The 21,325-nt window shown below is 44.2% G+C and overlaps 1 protein-coding gene across 1 annotated transcript in view; it reads left to right on the top strand.

The window, feature by feature from the left end:
• The window catches only part of opn7b (opsin 7, group member b), a 26,397-nt gene extending 5,432 nt beyond the window's left edge, over positions 1 to 20,965 (top strand). The window contains exons 2-3 of the mRNA XM_073822654.1: positions 903 to 1,237; positions 19,537 to 20,965. Coding sequence (XP_073678755.1) covers positions 903 to 1,237; positions 19,537 to 20,028 — 827 coding nt within the window. The 3' untranslated portion in view covers positions 20,029 to 20,965. The remainder of the gene's footprint in view (positions 1 to 902; positions 1,238 to 19,536) is intronic.
• The last annotated feature ends 360 nt before the right edge of the window (positions 20,966 to 21,325 follow it).

Raw genomic sequence — 21,325 nt, 5'->3', positions numbered from 1 at the left:
AAAATGCAAACTTTGGTGTTTGTAAGTGCTACTGAAGTGGATACTCATTGTGTCAGATAAAAACTCATTTTGAGAAAACAGCCTTTAAAAATATGTACTTTATTCAAATCTATTGACACAGATAGATAAAGTGCTATAAAAGAAACACTTAACAGTGTCTTTTGGATGTTTTCTCTACACTAGTCTAGAAGCACACATGAAAAAACAAAAAGTCCAAAATCTTACATTTGATAGGTGCATGAAAAAAAGACTTCCTTCTTTAAGACAAATCCAGTCGAAGTGGATCTGTTGCGAATCAATGCATTTTTGTAAGAAAAAACATCCTACGTCATCTGCCCAGAAGCCATATTAGAGTGATTACTAAGTTTTAAATCTGAATGGACTGGTGAAGAGAAACACCCATCCATGCACATCAAAAGCTTGGAAGTGCCAGGATCATTTTTAATATAACTCTGACTGCATTCGTCTGAAAGAAGGAAGTCATGTACACCTAGGATGCCTTGAGGATTAGTAAAAAATGTGAGTAAATTACTTTTTCAAACAAGCAACGCCAGTAACTAATCCCTCAGTTGAGTAAGCACTTTTGGTGTGAAAGGGCTTTTACATTTGCGAAAATTATAACTTTTCATAAAAAAAGCAAGCAAGGAAGATCTGCCCAGATTTTAAAAAGTAACGCAAAGGTAACGTAACACATTACTTTCCTTAAAAAGTAACTAATGAATTAGTTGTTGCTATATTGTAATACATTACTTTTAAAAGTAACTTTTCCCAACAATGGTTAGTAGTACATGTAGTAAATATGTGTAATTACACTGTAATAGCATAACCACTGCACTAATAGTATGGTAGTATGCTGTTTTAAAGATGATGAGTCTCTCATGCTCTGTTTTTTGCTTGATCAGGTAATAAATTCTCCTCGTCCCATGCGCGTCTGTTGGTGGTTGGGGTGTGGTGTTATGCTGCAGTGTTTGCAGTGGGTCCGCTCTCAGGCTGGGGTCAGTACGGATCAGAGCCTTACGGCACCGCCTGCTGCATCGACTGGCACGCGCCCATATACAACACACCTGCCATGATCTACATCATCTGCCTCTTCTTCTTCTGTTACATCGTCCCCTGCACCATCATCATCCTCTCCTATACGCTCATCCTGTTGACGGTCCGGGGGGCCCAGCATGCCGTGCAGCAGCATGTCTCTCCTCAAAACAAAATCTCCAATGTGCAGACGCTTCTTGTCAAGGTAAGAGTTACACACAGAGCTGAGGTGAGGAAAGTCGATATTTTAATGCTTTTAAACTTGTTGGAGGTTAAAGTAGGAATACTGTTTTTTCACTGGTGTAATTACATTAATATCTTGTATTTAACTAATTAGGGACTTTGAAAATGTCAAGAGGTACAAAGTAATAATGGTAAAACTTTGCAATAAGGTTTTGTTAACACTTTATTTTAACTGTCTACTTTAGACATATTACTATCCACATGTCAGCAATTAGTCTTTAGCATATTATTAGACTGTCTGCATAATATCTGCTAACACTTTATTTTGATGATTCCCCAACACACATTCAATTGTCTATAAGTAACTTTTGCAAGTACATCAAATTATTTAACACAGCCAAACATAACCTAACAGTCTAATGCTACCAAGAGTAGTAAAGAGTAATACTAATACTTATACTAATACTAAGGAGTAGTTGAGAGTATGTATGTAGTTTCAAGTTATTAAGTAGAATGTCTTAAGTGAGCAATCTTTTTTTTTTCATCTTTATGTTTAATTCAAAATAGATGTTTTCACTAAAATACTTTACCATCAAATTGTTACTTTACAATTTACTGCATCAGTTTTGATCGTACAGATAAGAATAAGGGTATCATTTGAAACTAGGTCTACTTTCATTTGTGTATAGTCAAATAACAACAAAACAATGTGTTTTTGTAAAATAAAGAAAATAAATGGTGCACTCTCTGCTGTTTTGGTCTCTCTTCACAGACGCGTAAGTAAAACAACCTGAATCTCAGTGAATATCTGCCTCACAGACATTAGAGATATATGTATAGAAAGCTTGAAATAGTTTTTCCCTTCTAATGTTACGGTTGCTGGTTGGTGGTGAGCCAGAGTGAAAACCCAAAACGTGTTTAATAGTTACAAACAGGGAATCCAGGGAAAGACAACCAAACATAACTTTAAGACAACACAAAGAGACTGAGGGACAAACAACTTATAAAGAGTGATACTAATGACTGGCAGGTGGAGAAAATAATGAGGAGGAAACCAAAGTCAACAGAACAGCAGGGGGAGACCATCGGAGAAACCAAAGCAGAACAGTCCAATAGACAGAAACACAATGTCAGGAACATGTCTGTGTTTTGTCCTGTTCTGTCTCTGTTCTGTTTTCCCAGTGTTTTTCCCCCATGTTTCTAGTTCTATGGTTTAGTCCTTGTCTCCCCCTTTAGTTCTGTCTCATTTAGTCTAGTCTTGCCCATATTTGTATTTCCCCCTCGTCATCTCGTTATCTTGTTTGTGACCACGCCCATGTTTCAGTATATTTAAGAGTCTGTGTGTGCACTCCCCATTTGTCCGTCAATGCTTGCTGTTACCTCTGTTTGCTTGTGTTCATGTGTTCATCTTATACTCCCGGTTTTTGTTTGTTTGCTTTAGTTACAGTGTTTTGTTTTAATAAACTTTATTCGTTTATCTACTCCGGTTCTCCTCTCCATTACTCCACACCTCAACCCCGCCTGGATTGTGACACACAAGGAGACATGTAACATTACACCCCCCTCCTGGTAGGCGCATCTCGTGGCGTAACAATACTACCGGGGAGGGAGGGCGGGCGCCCTGGAGGCTGAAATGGGACAGGAACATGGTAGTCAGGGAAAGCCTCCAGGGCGGATCAGGGAGTTCAGGAGGCCATGGCCAATTTTCTTGGAGGAATTTAGGGGTTTACGGGTGAGCTCTGGAAGAGTGAGCTCTAGAGGGAGCTCAGGAGGAGCGTACTCTGGAGGAAGTTTTGGAGGAGCGGGCTCAGGAAGGCTGGGCAGAACCAGCGGAGACTCTAGAAGACTGGGCGGGACCAGCGGAGACTCTAGAAGGCAGGGCGGAACCAGCGGAGACTCAAGAAGGCAGGGCGGAACCAGCAGAGACTCTGGAAGGCAGGGCGGAACCAGCAGAGACTCTGGAAGGCTGGACGGAACCAGCGGAGGCTCTGGAAGGCTGGACGGGACCAGCGGAGATTCAGGAGGATCAGAAGAGCGAATTGGGGCCATAAACTCCATTTGGAGAGCCATGTCCATAATGTCCACTATTTCCATCATGGCTGGAGACTCAGGAGACGTCGACATCTTGTCCGGGGACTCTAGTGTGGCAGCCAACTTGCTGCTTGTTGTACTGAGAGCTAGGCGGCGGCTGGCGGTATCGGGCTCAGGGATGAGCAGTATTTTAGATAAATGTATTTAAAATATGTATTTGAAATACAAAATACTATTTTGTATTTTAAAGCCTTTGGGAAAGTTTTCAGGTAAGGCTTTCGTGAACTGACTGGAGTTACACGAAGAGTCCGCTTTCGAATGAACGAGCCTGGACAGTGATGGCTGTGTGAGGTGTGCTTTTGAATGGTGTGGTTGATTGCTGACAGGTGCGCGTGATTAGTAATCTGGTGAGAGTGATCGCTGAGGGAGGTGGAAGAACCTGGCCATTCCGTGACATTACCCCCCTCCCCAGGGCCCGCTCCTGAGGGCCGAGATCTCCGACGTCGCGGTGGTCTACCTCGTCCCCGAGGTGCTGGAAAGTCCGGATGGGTGTTGTGGAAATCTTCTAGAAGGACAGGGTCTAGAATGTCACCTCTGGGTACCCACGATCTCTCTTCTGGTCCATATCCTTCCCAGTCCACTAGGTACTCCAGAGTGCCACCGCGACGTCGGGACTGCAGGATCTCACAAACGGAATAGATGGAACCTTCCTCCAGGACCAAGGGGGGAGGGGGTTCCTCTTCGTGGCCAGGTTCTGTGGAGGGAAGAACAGAAGTCGACAGAACTTGGAAAACCGGTCCACAATGACTAGGATACACGTGTTTCCATCGGAAGAGGGGAGATCCGTCATGAAGTCCACTCCTAGGTGTGACCAGGGACGGTTCGGGACGGGCAAGGTATGGAGTTCTCCAGCAGGTAGGTGACGTGGATTCTTGGACATGGCACATTCCTTGCAGCCACGGACATATCGCCTCACATCCCTTGCCATGTCAGGCCACCAGAAGCGCTCTGATAGCAGCGAGAGGGTGTTGTTGGCCCCTGGATGCCCAGTGCCCAGGGATGTGTGCGTCGAGTGGATAAGATCTACCTGTTGTCCTTGAGGGATGAATTGGCGGCCTGGTGAACAGCCCGGGCGGAGGTCTGGCTGCTGGAGTGGTGGCGGCTGGAGGACTGGACCAGTTTATGGGAGAGACGATGATGTTCCTTGGAAGTATCGGAGTAGACGTTTCAGGAGACTCTGGGGTATCGTGGATTCGGGAGAGAGCATCGGCACAGATATTTTTGGAACCAGGACGGTAGGTTATCTTGAAGTGAAACCGGGAAAAGAATAAGGCCCAACGTGCTTGCTTGGACAGAGCCTCTTGGCGTCTCGGAGATACTGTAAGTTTTTGTGGTCTGTGATCACCTGGAACGGGTGCTGAGCTCCCTCCAGCCAATGCCGCCATTCCTCCAGGGCGAGCTTGATGGCCAGTAACTCGCGGTTGCCGATGTCGTAGTTTCTCTCCGCTGGGCTGAGCTTCCGTGAGAAGTAGGCACAAGGATGGAGTAATGGAGGAGTACCGTGATGTTGAGACAAGACAGCTCCGACGCCAGTAGTGGATGCGTCCACTTCGACCACGAATGGGAGATCTGGATCCGGATGCGTTAGAAGCGGGGCTTGTGTGAAGGAGGCCTTGAGGGATTGGAAGGCTGCGGCAGACTCAGGGGTCCATTTGAAGGTCCGAGGTTTTCCCTTGAGCAGGTTGGTTAGAGGGGTCGTGATGAGATTGTAGTTCTTGATAAAGCGACGGTAGAAATTTGCAAAGCCGAGGAATCTCTGGAGTTCTTTGACGGGGGTGGGTTCTGGCCAGGAGATGACTGCTGATACCTTCCCCTCGTCCATGCGAACACCTTGTTGATCTATGACGTATCCGAGGAACTGGACAGATTGCAAATGAAAGGAACATTTCTCGGCCTTGAGATATAGCTGGTGTTCCCGAAGTCTTTGAAGGACCTCCGCAACGTGGTGGCGGTGTTCGGCCTCACTCCGGGAGTAGATCAAAATATCGTCGATGTAGACTATGACGAAGCGATGTAAAAACTCCCGGAGTACCTCGTGGATAAAGTTTTGAAATACGGAGGGGGCGTTGACCAGACCATAGGGCATGACGAGATACTCGTAGTGGCCAGTTGGGGTCACAAACGCGGTCTTCCACTCGTCCCCCTCACGTATTCTCACCAGGTTGTAGGCGCTGCAGAGGTCCAACTTGGTGAACATCCTGGCAGTCCGTAGTTGTTCAAGGGCCGCAGGGACGAGAGGAAGTGGATATCTGAATTTAATGGTTCCTTGATTAAGAGTCCGATAATCGATACATGGCCGCAGCCCTCCATCCTTCTTGGCCACGAAGAAGAAGCTGGATGCTGCGGGTGATGTGGATGGTCGGATGTATCCCTGGCTCAGAGCTTCTTGCACGTACTCCTCCATAGCCTTAGTCTCCGGAAGCGATAACGGGTAGATCTTACCTCTGGGCATTGGAGCATCCGGAACTAGGTCAATGGCGCAGTCCCATGGCCGATGTGGAGGTAGCTGGGAAGCTCTCTTGGGGCAGAATACATCCTGGAAGGAAGAATAGCAGTCTGGGATCTGGACAGATTGTTTCTCGACAGGACTTTCAATAGACGTGACGTACAGAGGTAGGGATTTCTTAACAGGACGTGGAAGTTCAGGAAAGCAGCTAGTGGCACATCCAGGTCCCCACTTCACGATTTCTCCATTGCCCCAAGAGAGGATGGGATTGTGCTTCACCAGCCATGGGCGCCCTAAGATGATGTCCATGGAAGCGCCCTCCAGAACCAGAAATTGGATGGATTCCCGATGTAAAACTCCGATCTGCAGACTGATGTTCTCACACTTGCGATGGACCTTTGTACGGGTGGTGTTCTTACTGGTTATGGGTTCAATTTGGTAAACGGTAGATGCGGCTTTGGTTCGGAGTTGGAGCTGGCGACAGAGGGTGCCCGAGATGAAATTCCCTGCTGACCCGGAGTCGATGAGAGCCGTGACTGTAATGGGACATGACAGAGTGGACAACTGAACATTGGTAGTCAGAGGGTGAAGGTTTTCAATTTCAGAACAGAGACCACTCACCAAGGATCGAACTGGACGAATGGGGCAGTTAACACGGATGTGTCCGCTGGCCCCACAGTACATGCACAGACCCCGGGTCAGCCTTCTCTGTCGCTCAGCTGCTGAGAGTTTACCAGCTTCCAAAATCATGGCTTCTGGTTCTGGAGGACTGGATGACTCAGGGGAACGGAAGAGTGCAGTAGTAGCAGGTTCAGCGTTGGCGTTGTAGGATTGTATGCGATCAGAGCATCGGAGAGACTGTTGAATAAACTTTTCCAGACCCATTGAATCGTCTAACGCCGCTAACTGTAGGCAGAGTTTGGGTTCCAGGCCGAGCCGGTAGGCAGCCGCTAAAGTACGGAAACGTAAAGCATATTCTTGAGTGGTCATACCTCCTTGCTTTAAATGGTAGAGCTGCTCTCCGGCGGAGATCGCCTCATCTGAACTCCCAAAAACCTCTTTGAAGTGAGTGATGAAACTCTGAATCGTGCTGGTTGCTGGCCCGGCCTGGCGCCAGATGGTGTCCGCCCATTTCAGAGCAGGTCCGGTGAGTAGTGATGTGATGAACGCAATCTTAGACTGATCTGTTGGATATAAAGCAGGTTACATAGTGAAAATCAGTGAGCATTGTAAAAGAAATCCGCTGCACTCCTCCACCCCGCCTGAGTAGGGCGCTGGTCGGGCCATGGGACTGGATGGAATGGTTGCCGAAGAAGTCCTGGGTGCCGGTGGAGCTGTGGGACGAGGCGCTGCGGGAATGGCGGTAGATGAGCCCAATAAAACCTTCCGCAGCGAATCCATGAGCTCTTGGAAGGGATCTCATCTTGCTCTGCTGACGCTGTTTCTTGGTCCAGGCTTCTGTTACGGAAGCAGACCAACGAGACAGGTGAGTAGGTGAATACAAGGTTTATTTATAATCAGCAGAGCAGTGAAGATGATGGCGTGCAGAACCGGGTAAGTTGGGCAGTAAAGATGAGTAGTGATACTTAATGAGCAGATAGTGGAACTGAGTAGTATTATTCTCGTTGCAGGAACGAAGATCGGAGGACGTCGACAGGATACTGACTTATGGCACACTCACACACTGGAGACTTGGATCAATGGACTTCGACAGACTTGACTGGAATAGAGTAGAGATACAGGTAAGTAAGCACAGGTAAGTTTTCAGGTAAGGCTTTCGTGAACTGACTGGAGTTACACGAAGAGTCCGCTTTCGAATGAACGAGCCTGGACAGTGATGGCTGTGTGAGGTGTGCTTTTGAATGGTGTGGTTGATTGCTGACAGGTGCGCGTGATTAGTAATCTGGTGAGAGTGATCGCTGAGTGAGGGAGGTGGAAGAACCTGGCCAATCCGTGACATTATCAGGGTGCTGATTTAGTTCAGACACACCCCTCCCAACCTTAACACTCAAGCACGTCAGCTGTCAGTGTTCTGAAATATTCGGTGTCTGAGATTTTCTGTGACACTGGGCGGAGCTAACATGAATATTCATGAGTTTTCCATTCATGAGTTTTGTCTTAAAGTTGCACTCAAATATTAGTGCTCCTGATAAAAAACAGCTTTCTGTAACGTAATTTCATTTCAGTTTCGAGCTAATATATATACATATTTATTGAGCACAGACATTTATTAATTACATAAGAAATCCAGTTTATCATTAGAATATGCATCATATAGGCTAATCAAGCCAAAAACTCTTGTCTTTTTGTCATTTACCCTACTTCAGTTTTACATTTGAGTGCGTTTTAAATGGCTTGATTTGATTTGAGTTGTACACAATAAACTTATGCATTTGATTTGGCATAATAAAGTTTGATTTGTGATCATGTACAACATTGCTTATTATTGCTGGTTTAGCTGTTAATTAAATTAAGATATTTTACTTGCTGATTTTTACTTAATTCACAGGAAAATTAACTAAAATGCAAATGATTATCATCCTCCGTATATATGTATGTATGTACATATATATATATTTACACCTGCACGTTGAAAAGGTAAAGTTTTTTTTTTTTTTTTGTGCACATACTCCGTGACAGCATGGAATGCCGACAATGTGTTATATCAAGGGTGTAGATTTGCTCTGGACATTGGTGGGGACCTATGACTCCTGAGTTTTTCTGTGGAATGGTTGATAGCACCGATTGTTTTTTCGGCACATCTCGGACCCTAGGCTGACCACAGAGACGCGTTTTTTTACAGCCAATTTATGGGGCAGACAGCGAGCGGATCGTGAAGAAAGGTCAGCTGAATGTGACACTTTATGTTTCAGGCTTGAAATCGCTGATACAGCCTTTAATACTAACACTGCTTAGATTGATATTAATCCACTCGAAATGCAATTCATTAAGTTAAATTAAGGAATAGTGTAATGTTAAAGGAATGTTTAATAACTGACAAAAAGATAGTTTAATAAAGATAAACACATGCCATTTAAACAGCAATCATTTTATTTCACTTTTTCTGAGTCTTAGTGTGCAAATCTCGAATCAAATCATTAATGTTTGCCAAGTCAGTGAATGCATTTTAAAAACTATTTGTGCGAAGTGGATTGTCTATTGGTGAACTGTCAACAAAATTCTAGCCATGGCAATATTAGTATGTAGCATATCAATTTCTTTCACATGACTGATTTCTGACAAATAGTCGTCATTAGATTAGGAGAACTGACAGGGATCATATTTATACTTTTACATTTAGCTGTTTAATCTGCTGTTAGTTTTAAGTCCGTATTCACAGACTATAGCCTGCCCTGCTATAATGAATGTGCGTGAAAGCCGTAAAAATAAAAATAAAAAAACACTAGCAATAACATGAACTGTTGTGTTACTTTGATGGATTCACTAGCGAACTTGAAGTGACTTACACTTTTCTTTGAAAAAAAGCTCCTTATGTCCAGCTTTTTTTTTTTTTTTCATCCTCATGTATGTCACCCAACACACCTTCTTGTAGAGTTGTGACGTTTGTGAACGAACCGATTCTTTTGAACGGCTCATAAACATGGATGATGGGAGCCGAGTCGCAGCTGGGGGGTGTTACGGAAGCAGACCAACGAGACAGGTAAGTGCAAATGTTAACAGGTTTATTCACAGCAGAGCAAGTTGAAGAGGATAGCGTGCAGAACCGGGTAAGTATAACAGTCCAATGTGTAATTCTTGAGATGCAGACGGATCGGATACTGATCAATGCTTTTCCTTTCCAGGAATGACGAGAGGAGAACTGCTGAAGACTGACACACACACACACACACACACACACCGCTGGAGTTCGGCAGACAGACTTATGGCTGACACACCGCTGGCTAGAGACAGAGACTTGACTTTAAACTGGAACAAAACGAGAAGACAGGTAAGTATCAGAAGGTAAGGATCAAGGTAGGTTTGGTTGAGGATTGTGAACACAAGAGTGAAGCACAATGAGTCCGCTTCGTGCAAACGAGCCCGGACACTGAGTGGTGTGTGATGTGTGCTTATATTGGTGATGGGTGATGAGCTACAGGTGCGTCTGATTAGAAGTCGGGTGATTGTGATCGCTGAGTGAGGGAGGTGGTGGAACCTGGCCAATCCGTGACATTACCCCCCTCCCCAGGGCCTGCTCCTGAGGGCCGAGGCCTCCGACGTCGTGGTGGTCTACCTCGTCCTCGAGGGGCTGGACATTCCGGATGGTTACGGAGGAATTCCTCCATGAGGGCTGGATCTAGAATGTCGACTCTGGATACCCACGACCTCTCCTCTGGCCCATAGCCTTCCCAGTCTACGAGATACTCCAGATTACCACCACGACGTCGGGACAGAAGGATTTCTCGGACCGAGTAGATGGATCCCTCTTCCTGGACCAAGGGGGGAGGGGGTTCCTCTTCTTGGCCAGGTTCTGTGGAGGGAATCACAGGTGGGTGAAAGGGTTTGAGTAAGGGAACGTGAAATGTGGGGTGGATACGGTACTGTGGTGGTAGCTGAAGTCTGTAGGTGACGGGGTTGACCTGTTCCACGATGGTGAAGGGGCCAACAAACCTGGGACTCAATTTCTTCGAGGGCAGGCGCAGACGGATGTCTCTTGTGGAGAGCCAGACTTTCTGCCCAGGAGCATATGTGGGACCCGGAATCCTCTTCTGGTCAGCAGTGGCTTTGGTTCTGTGCACTGCCCTTTGTAGATGATGGTGAGCCTCGTCCCAGACTCTCTCGCTCTCCCGGAACCAGTAATCCACTGCGGGCACCTGTGATGGTTCGCCATTCCAGGGGAAGAGAGGTGGTTGGAAGCCGAGCACACACTGGAATGGCGTGAGTCCTGTGGTTGGTTGCCGCAGTGAATTTTGGGCATATTCTGCCCAGCCCAGGAACTGGTTCCAGGAGTCCTGGTGACCATGACAGAATGTCCGGAGGAACCGCCCCACTTCTTGGATCTTCCTCTCCGTCTGCCCGTTGGTCTCAGGGTGGTATCCAGAGGAGAGGCTGACGGTCACACCTAGGAGTTTGAGAAATGACTTCCATACCCGTGAGATAAACTGCGGTCCTCTGTCCGAGACGATGTCTTCCGGGATGCCATAGTACCGAAAGACTTTATTGAAGAGCAGCTCGGCAGTTTCTAGGGCTGTGGGAAGACCTTTCAGGGGTATTAGTCGGCAGAACTTTGAGAATCGATCAACAATGACAAAGATACAGGTGTTACCGTCAGATGAGGGGAGATCGGTCATGAAGTCAACTCCCAGGTGTGACCAGGGGCGGTTCGGCACAGGCAAGGGATGGAGTTTCCCAGCAGGCAGATGACGTGGACTCTTGGACATCGCGCACTCCTTACATCCCTGGACATACCTCCTTACATCCCTTGCCATGTGCGGCCACCAGAAGCGGTCCGTCAGCAGCGAGAGAGTGTTGTTGGCCCCTGGATGTCCAGTGCCCAGAGAGGTATGCGTAGAGTGGATCAGATCTACCCGTTGGGTCCTAGGGATGAATTGGCGACCTGGTGGACAGCCCGGCGGAGATCTGGGTTCCGGAGTGGCGACAGCTGGAGGGTTCGTCCATTCAATGGGTTGAACGATGATGTTTTCAGGGAGTATGGTCGTGGGTGTGTCAGGCAAGTCGTGGGAATCATGGATTCGGGACAGAGCGTCTGCTCGGGTATTCTTGGATCCTGGCCGGTAGGTTATGGTAAAGTCAAACCGGGAAAAGAACAGGGACCATCTTGCCTGACGGGGACAGAGTCTTTTGGCATCTCGAAGGTACTGCAGATTCTTGTGATCTGTGATCACCTGGAACGTATGGTTGGCTCCCTCCAACCAATGTCGCCACTCTTCCAGAGCGAGTTTGATGGCAAGGAGCTCACGGTTGCCGATGTCATAGTTCCTCTCCGCTGGGCTGAGCTTCCAGGAATAGTAGGCACAGGGATGAAGCAATGGAGGAGCACCATGACGTTGAGACAGGATTCCTCCCACGCCGGTAGTAGAGGCGTCCACCTCCACCACGAAGGGGAGATCAGGGTCGGGATGGGTCAGAAGAGGTGCCTGAGTAAATGCTTCTTTGAGGTTCTGGAAGGCTGCGGCCGAGTCAGGGGTCCAGAGCAGGGTTCGTGGTTTCCCCTTGAGCAGACTGGTAAGTGGAGCAGTGATAAGGCTGTAGTTTTTGATAAAACGGCGGTAGAAATTGGCGAAACCTAGGAATCGTTGAAGCTCTTTGATGGTAGTGGGTTCTGGCCAGGACACAACTGCAGACACCTTCCTCTCGTCCATACGGACCCCCTCCTGGTCTATGACGTATCCAAGGAAGTGTACTGCCGACAGATGAAATGAACACTTTTCCGCCTTGAGGTACAGGTGGTGTTCCCGTAGCCATTGAAGGACCTCCGCAATGTGGAGGCGATGTTCGGCCTCACTCCGGGAGTAGATCAAAATATCGTCTATGTAGACGATAACGAAGTGGTGAAGGAACTCCCGGAGTACCTCGTGGATGAAGTTCTGAAATACGGAGGGGGCGTTGACCAATCCATAGGGCATGACCAAGTACTCGTAGTGGCCAGTAGGGGTCACGAAGGCAGTCTTCCACTCGTCCCCCTCACGTATTCTCACGAGGTTGTACGCGCTGCGGAGGTCCAACTTCGTAAACACCTTCGCTGTGCGTAGTTGCTTGAGGGCCGCAGGGACGAGAGGAAGGGGATAACAGAACTTGACGGTACCTTGGTTGAGTATGCGATAATCAATGCATGGCCGCAGCCCTCCATCCTTCTTTGCAACGAAGAAGAAGCTGGATGCTGCGGGTGACGTTGATGGCCGGATGTAACCCTGATCGAGAGCCTCCTGTATGTACTCCTCCATTGCCTTGGTCTCCGGAAGCGACAACGGGTAGATCTTACCTCTGGGCATTGGAGCATCCGGAACAAGGTCAATGGCGCAGTCCCATGGCCGATGTGGCGGTAGCTGGGAAGCTCTCTTGGGGCAAAAGACGTCCTGGAATGATGAATAGACTCCGGGAATCTGGACTGACTGTTTCTCGACAGGACTTTCGACTGAGGTGACGTTGACAGGTAACAGCTTGTGGTTTGGACGTGGAAGATCTGGAAAGCAGTGGTCGGCACATCCCTTTCCCCACTTAGTCACTTCTCCTGTGCCCCAAGAGAGGATGGGATCATGTTTTACCAGCCACGGGCGCCCCAAGATGATGTCCATCGTGGCACCCTCCAGAACCAGAAACTGAATCTCCTCACAGTGTAGGACTCCAATCTAAAGGATGATGGGTTCACATTTTCGGTGAATTCGAGTCCGTGAGTTGATCCTGTTGGTTATGGGTTGAATCTGGTAGATGGTGGTTGAGGCTTTAGTGCGTAGCTGGAGCTGGCGACAGAGGGTGTCCGAGATGAAGTTTCCCGCTGACCCGGAGTCGATGAGGGCTGCGACTGTAACACAAGAGGCTTGTGTGGTTAACTGAACATTGGTAGTCAGTGGGTGCATGTTGTCCAATTCAGAACGTATCACACTCACCAAGGATCGTACAGGGCGTAGAGGACAGTTGAGACGGACGTGCCCCGCAGCCCCACAGTACATGCAAAGACCCCGGGTCAGCCTTCTCTGTCGCTCAGCTGCAGAGATCTTTCCTGACTCTAGGATCATTGGTTCTGGTTCTGGAGGGCTGGCGGTTGATACTGGTCGGAGGAGTGCAGTAGTGGCGGACTGTTCTTGGTAGGATTTTAGACGATCAGAACAACGAAGTGACTGCTGAATGAATTTCTCCAAACCCATGGAATCATCCAAAGCAGCTAACTGCATCCGGAGAGTGGGTTCCAGACCGAGCCGGTACGTGGTCAGTAACGATCGCTCATTCCATCCGCTGGCAGCGGCCAAAGTGCGAAAACGTAGGGAATAGTCTTGAGTCGTCATACTTCCCTGTTTTAGATGATACAGTTGTTCTCCTGCGGATACTTCTGCATCAGAACGTCCGAAAACCTCTTTAAAATGAGCGACGAAGGTCTGGATCGATTGGGTTGCCGGCCAGGCCTGCTGATATAAAGTATCAGCCCATTTGAGAGCTGGTCCGGTAAGCAGAGACGTGATGAAGGCAATTTTCGCTGAATCTGTGGGATAGAGAGCAGGTTGCATTGTGAATATCAATGAACATTGTAACAGAAATCCGCTGCACTCCTCCGCCCCGCCAGAGTAGGGCGCTGGTCGGGCCATGGGACTGGAATTGACGGGAACCGAAGAAGTGATGTGTGCCGGTGGTGCTGTGGGACGAACTGAAGCTGGGATGGTGGCATGACTAGCCAACAATACCTTCCTGAGTGAGTCCACCAGCTCTTGGAATGGATCCGGATTGCTCATGCTGATCGCTGTCTTGGTCCGGGCTAACTGTTACGGAAGCAGACCAACGAGACAGGTAAGTGCAAATGTTAACAGGTTTATTCACAGCAGAGCAAGTTGAAGAGGATAGCGTGCAGAACCGGGTAAGTATAACAGTCCAATGTGTAATTCTTGAGATGCAGACGGATCGGATACTGATCAATGCTTTTCCTTTCCAGGAACGACGGGAGGAGAACTGCTGAAGACTGACACACACACACACACACACACACCGCTGGAGTTCGGCAGACAGACTTATGGCTGACACACTGCTGGCTGGAGACAGAGACTTGACTTTAAACTGGAACAAAACGAGAAGACAGGTAAGTATCAGAAGGTAAGGATCAAGGTAGGTTTGGTTGAGGATTGTGAACAAAAGAGTGAAGCACAATGAGTCCGCTTCGTGCAAACGAGCCCGGACACTGAGTGGTGTGTGATGTGTGCTTATATTGGTGATGGGTGATGAGCTGCAGGTGCGTCTGATTAGAAGTCGGGTGATTGTGATCGCTGAGTGAGGGAGGTGGTGGAACCTGGCCAATCCGTGACAGGGGGGAGTCGTTCTTTCTGTCGTTCTTTTTTTCCTATGCGTTTTTCACACAGATGCACACAAATGAGCTCCTCCGCGAGACAGAACAGTTATATACATATATATTACAGTATATATTTAAAGCTTTAAATATTTTTTTGTTTTCTATCAAAATGTTCTTGTGTGGAAGTGTTTGTAGTAAAAGCTGTAGTAAAAGCTGTTTTGCACAGAAAGTCATTGCAGCCGGCTTTGTTTTTGATGTTAATTTGTGAGTAGGTATTGTATGAATAACATAAGTCAACGTAGCTTTACACATACACACACTTTGCACTAAAGGTAAATCCAAAATAGTGATGTCACTGTCTAAGCAGAGGGATGTTGTGCAACCCTATGGAATATAGTCCACACATGACAAATGAGGCAATAATCAACATTTCAGAATAATTCAAACTCAGGTATTGGTGTGTGATATCTGAGTTTTAATTATTTGACTACAAATCTCACCTCATCATTCCTCCCAGTGATTATTTCCAGGATAAACTGAGATGCCCCCAAGCTGGCTTCTTAAAACTGACTAAATATTTAAAAATTCTTTCAAAGAGCCGTTCTTTTGAACGGCTCTTTGAAAGAAACAGATCACCAAGATCCGGATCCCCTCAAAGAGCCATAAATCCCATCACTACCTTCTTGCACAAGAAAAAAAATTCACAGCATTTGGAGCTGCTTGTATCTGAACGCAGCCATAGCCTCTCACATGATAGCAGGGAAAGGCACAGCCAATCAAAATATTCATATGTGTTTTGGGGGCAGGAGGACTCAAGGAGAGAACGTGTCTAGGTTAATGTTGGCAGCTCGATTTGTTTTTTTTTTTAAAGTGGATTAAATTATTGGTGGGGACATTTCAATGGTCGGAGGATATTGGTGGGGACACATCCCCTCCGTCCACCCTAAATCTACGCCCCTGTGTTATATAATTATGTAAATCGGTAATTTTTCTCCACACCAAAAGAATCAAATAATCCCGTTAAATGCAGTATTTGAATTTGTAACTTGTGATTTTGAAAAAAAAAAAAAAAACATTAATCTGTGTAACACTAAATTGTATTTTTTTTTTTTTAATTCATTAAAAATTTTCGGTAACACTTTACAATAAGGTTCATTAGTTAACATTAGTTAACCACATTAGTTAACATGAACTAATAATGAACTGCACTTATACAGCATTTATTAATCTGTGTTAATGTTAATTTCAACATTTACTAATACATTATTAAAATTTTGTTAACATTAGTTAATGCAGTGTGAACTAACATGAACAAACAATGAACAACTGTATTTCCGTTAACTAATGTTAATAAAGATTAGTAAATACAGTAACAAATGTATTGCTCATGGTTAGTTCATGTTAGTTAATACATTAACTAATGTTTAATTAATGAACCTTATTGTAAAGTGTTACCAAATTTTCTTTTAATTAACGAATGGATGAAACATGGACCATTACTTTATTCAAATATTTCTGATATGCAGGCTCATTTAGTAAATTTTAAGCATTTTACAAACACAGTGCTTAATGAAAATGCCATTTCCATGCCATGTAACATTTCCAAATTGGGATTGTTCCCCATCTATGCAAATGATTGATGTAGAGACAAAAGAAGGTTAATCACTGTCTGTCACCATCACTTTAATGTAGTGATTGTGTGTATTTGTTATGACACTGATGCATGATGCACAACTCTTCAGCTTTTAGATTTATTCTTCAAAAAAAAAAATAATAATAATAATAATAATTTAACATTTTTTTTAATAAACTTTCTAATTTTAACAAACTGTATATAGAAGCAAACTTTACATTAAATAAATATAAAAGTTGCTATGCTTAAAAAGTATTGTACAACCTGCAAAAAAAAAAAAAAGAGAGAGAGAGAGAGAGAGAGAGAGAGAAAGAATTTCAGCTAGTTTTTGATGTGGTTTTAAAACTTGCTGTGAAGTAAAAATAAGATTTTGGTCATATTGCCCATCCCTGTTATTTGCCCGATAGCAGAAAAGGTTATCACAGTTTTAAATACAGTATGATTTTTTAATAGTGCTCACCACAAGGAATAGCCTGCGTTGTAACCTGGTCAGAAGTAAGTATACAAATGGCTGCTATTTTTCACTACATAAGTTTATTTGTGGTTACCAGCAAGGAAGCAAGCACTAAAGAAATAAAGAAAGAAAGAGAGGGGGAGATTATGGTGACAGAATGACAGAGAGAGCAGAGATGAGGTAAGGAATTAAAAGTCAGTAGTCCTATGTAGTTTCTTCATTCGCTATGACTATTTATAATTAGCTTAGCTAATTATATTTAACAAGATTACGTTTTTTGTTCTTGTCCCATAACATTTCTGTGAGTTGTTCTATTTAAAATGTGTATGTTTCCAATTTCACATGTATTTTGTGTATTTTAAAAATACAAAATACTGTATTTGTATTTAAATACATTTTTTACACAGTATTTTGTATTTGTATTTAAATACATTTTTTACACAGTATTTTGTATTTGTATTTAAATACATTTTTCCACTCAGTATTTTGTATTTTTATTTTAAATACATTTCTATGTATTTATGCCCATCTTTGATCGGGCTGAGGAAGGCAACGAAGCTTTGGAGGATGTCTGGGTGTTCGGGGCATGGCAGGCGGTCTGAGCTGTTGGTGCGGTATGTGGAGGTTCTTGGCTTCGGGTGAGCTGGTGTGATGTGGCGTGCTTCTGAGTGAGCTGGATGATCATTCTCTATTTGTTCAATCTCGAAATTAGAGCCATTTAAATAAAGAATGATATTGATCAATTCAATCAAAGGGAAATCATGAACAGGGAGATCGCATCGGATAGTGTCTTTATCCAGCCCCAACAGAAACACGATGCCGAGAGAGGCGTCGGGCCAGCTCACCTGATGGTACAGCTCAATAAAATCCACCACAACCGTTCCAACCTCCGACCGCCCTGCCGCATTCTCCACAGCCGTTCCTCAGCCATCATTTTTTCGGTGTCATCTTCTGTTACGGTTGCTGGTTGGTGGGTAGCCAGAGATGACATCCTCGATCCTCAACTTCTCCTGGACTTCCACCACAGCCATCCGGATTGCCCTGCCCCTTGCGGTCGTGGCCGTCCTCGACGTCGTGTGAGGGTGTCGGGAGCCACCCCTGGAGGAGGGGGTAATGTCAGGCATTCACCTCAGCCACCTGTTCAAACCACTCCCCCTGAGGCTCCACCCACTCGTTCAGCCTCACTGGAGTTCTGATCACACACACCTGATTCCAATCACCTACCTTCTATATATACCTGGACTCACTATTCACACCTTGTCTGATCATCCGTTCACATCCCTGTGATCTCTCAGACCCATGCTCTGTTCCCTGGACTGCCATCTCTCTGCCCGTTTCTCTGGACTCTGCAACACAACCCAACTAAGGACTATTCAGTTAAGCATACTTACCTATTCTCATTACTGCATTCTGCTTTCTGAAAACCTGTCAAAAAACTTACCTTTTATATATACCACTTACCTCTGCCTCTGCATCTGTCTGTGTGTGACATCTAAACTCATTATCTATAATGTAATCACACACAAAAGCGTCTCCGCTTTTCAAATGTTCAGATGTTTTAAACATCCATGTGAGACACATGGACATCACCTTCGTAAACAAACGCAAACATTCATCAAGTTCATGTCGGCTACTTTCCATTTATGGAAAAAGACATGCTGAGAGGAATAAGCCAGAATGGCTTATTGTGAGTTCAATATGGCTTCTTTGAGCTCAGTTACAATAACGCAGCATTTTATTGTCAGTAATGTTAATAGCATTGTAACTGGGGGAACAGTAATTAGTTTGATTACTCATTACTGAAAAAAGTAATTCCGTTTATTTATAACACTGTTATTTCCATCACTGGTTGCAAATAGACAACCCTTGAACTAAAAGGTCAGTAAAATGTAGTAAAAGCTGTAAATAAATGGAGCTTAATCCACACACCATTACTCAAACAACCTCCACTTATTGGCTCCACATATGTGTAACACATGTCAAAAAAAAACTTTTTCCTTGCCATTCTGCATCATAAACTCAACATCATGTAATTCCGTTTTTTTTTTTTTTTTTTTTTTTATTCCAAGAAGGTCAGAATTGTGAGATAAAAGCTACAATTATTTTATTTTGTTTTGTTTTATTTACACATTTTCAAGTTTATTCAGCCCAAAAACACAATGTAATTTAATTTTAGACTACAAAACCAGTCATAAGGGTCTTTTTTTTTTTTTTTTTTTTTTTTTAACTGAGATTTATACATCATCTAAAAGCTGAATAAATAAGATGCATACATCCACTGATGTATGGTTTGTTAGGATAGAACAATATTTGGCCAAGATGCAACAGTTTGAAAATCTGGGATCTGAGGATGCAAAAAAAAAATCTAAATATTGAGAAAATCACCTTTAAAATTGTCCAGATGAAGATTTTTGCAATGCATACTACTATTAAAAAATTAAGTTTTGATATATTTACGGTAGGGAACTTACTTAATGATTTTTGGAATGAAAGAAAAATCGATAATTTGGACCCATGCAACGTATTTTTGCCTATTGCTACAAATATACCAATGCTACTTAACCCATGTTGCCCAGGGTCACAAATGATCCTGTTCACTTTAGAATATGTGTATTTAAATGTGTATTGCTTGTGAATTGCTTTTTAAATGCCTTTTTGAACACACGTAGTAATAATGCAAAAACAAAAAGTGCAAATGTACATTTATTTGTATTAACGTGTGTCTGTGTATGTGTCTGACACAGCTGTCGGTGGCAGTATGTATTGGATTTCTGATGGCGTGGAGCCCTTACGCTGTGGTATCCATGTGGGCGGCCTTTAATGAACCAGACTTGGTACCTCCAATAGCGTTTGCCCTGGCGGCCATGTTTGCCAAGTCATCCACCCTCTACAATCCAATGGTCTACCTCGTCTTTAAGCCCAGCTTCCGAAAATCCCTGTGCCGAGATGCTACAAGATGCAAGAGAACACTCTGTCCCTGCATATGCCAGACTGACAGCCAACAAAAAAACACTTCAACACTTTCAAAACTGAGCACAAAGGATAAGTGTAACCTGACGTGGGTCTCTAATGGACTGAATGAGAGCCACCAGTCATGCAGACATTGTCCAGAAGGACAAACAGGGCATTACCTGGACATCACACCCCACAGGACAGCACGCATTCTCATCGGCTCCACTCACAGTGAGGTGGCAGTCAGCCAACTCTCTAATGAAATGAACAGCGACTTCCTTTAGACAATGAGAAACTATTGCAAAAAGAAGCCACAAAGAAAGGTGGTCAGGAAACCTTCTTTTCCCTCACCACGCTAAAATGGGAAATAAATATGCCTTAAAGTCTTGTACGAACTAGAATTCTGTTTGCAAGGGGATGTTACACCACAACTTGTTAACTAAGCAAAAAAAGACTTTCTGGTAGCAAAATTACATGGTAAACTTGGACATGGAGTTAGTCATGCCACTCTTAAATAATACAAATTGTCCAAATTGAAAATTCTGTCATTATGTGTTTGTTCTCATTCCTTCCAAACCTGTATGCATGAGTTTACAATTATATCAATGACAAACAAGAACATTTCATGCTGTTATTGAGGTCCAACATGAAAGGAGACATATTAGACTTGAGCTACAGTTTATAAATCACTAATGATTTTGTGTTATGTGGCTGTAGACTTGGAGTGCACAAGTTATATGTTGTACTATATGTATAGAGCTATTTCATATTTTTTAGTCATTTTTTGTTAGCTTAGATACAGTAGACATGGTTGGCATGAACTATGAAAAAGAGTTGCATGACGATTCCTCAGATTCACCTTTGAAAATATAAAAGCATACAGGTTTGGAAGCTGAAGTAAATAATGACAGAATGTTCCCTTTTTTAAGTTTTTAAACTTTTAAACTTTAAGGAACTTGGCAACCTTTCATTCAGGCTTTTTGTAGCCAGTTACTGGTTTAAAATACTTTTTTTCATGAGGGTGTATGCTCTCCTGACTTCAAATCCTCTTGGCGTACTGATGAAAACCTCAAATCCCATGACTTCTCCTCTGGTGGGAAATTGGTTATCAGTGCATGTGCTCAACACTGCCTATGCATTTATTTATGTATTTATTTATTTAAATCAAGCCTCAAATGCAAGTAATATATTACGGATTGTCAAGTTTTTGATGGAATCTGTTGTTTCCACCTGTGAATGAAACTGAAAACACAATTGTATTTGTTTGACAGAATTAAAGCTTATATATTTAGATACTTAAGCGATAAACTGTTATGATATCCAGCCATTTAGTCTTTATTTATTGATCCAAAGGTGTATATGGAAAAGAAAAACAATGCATTTCCTTATACAAAATGTACAACTTTTACGCACATTGAGAAAAACAAATCAATCAACAAAATTTAAAATCATTGCTATACATTAGCATTGCTAACATTAATGTGATCCATCTATATTTATGCAATACAAATTACAGATATGTGTTATCTAATAATTACACACATACACCTGAACATAATGGCTAAATCAAGTTAATAACCA

The sequence above is a fragment of the Garra rufa genome, chromosome 18 (assembly GCF_049309525.1).
Source record: "Garra rufa chromosome 18, GarRuf1.0, whole genome shotgun sequence".
NCBI lineage: Eukaryota > Metazoa > Chordata > Actinopteri > Cypriniformes > Cyprinidae > Garra > Garra rufa.
Note: the sequence above shows the minus strand (reverse complement) of the source record. Positions and strands in the feature narration are given on the sequence as shown.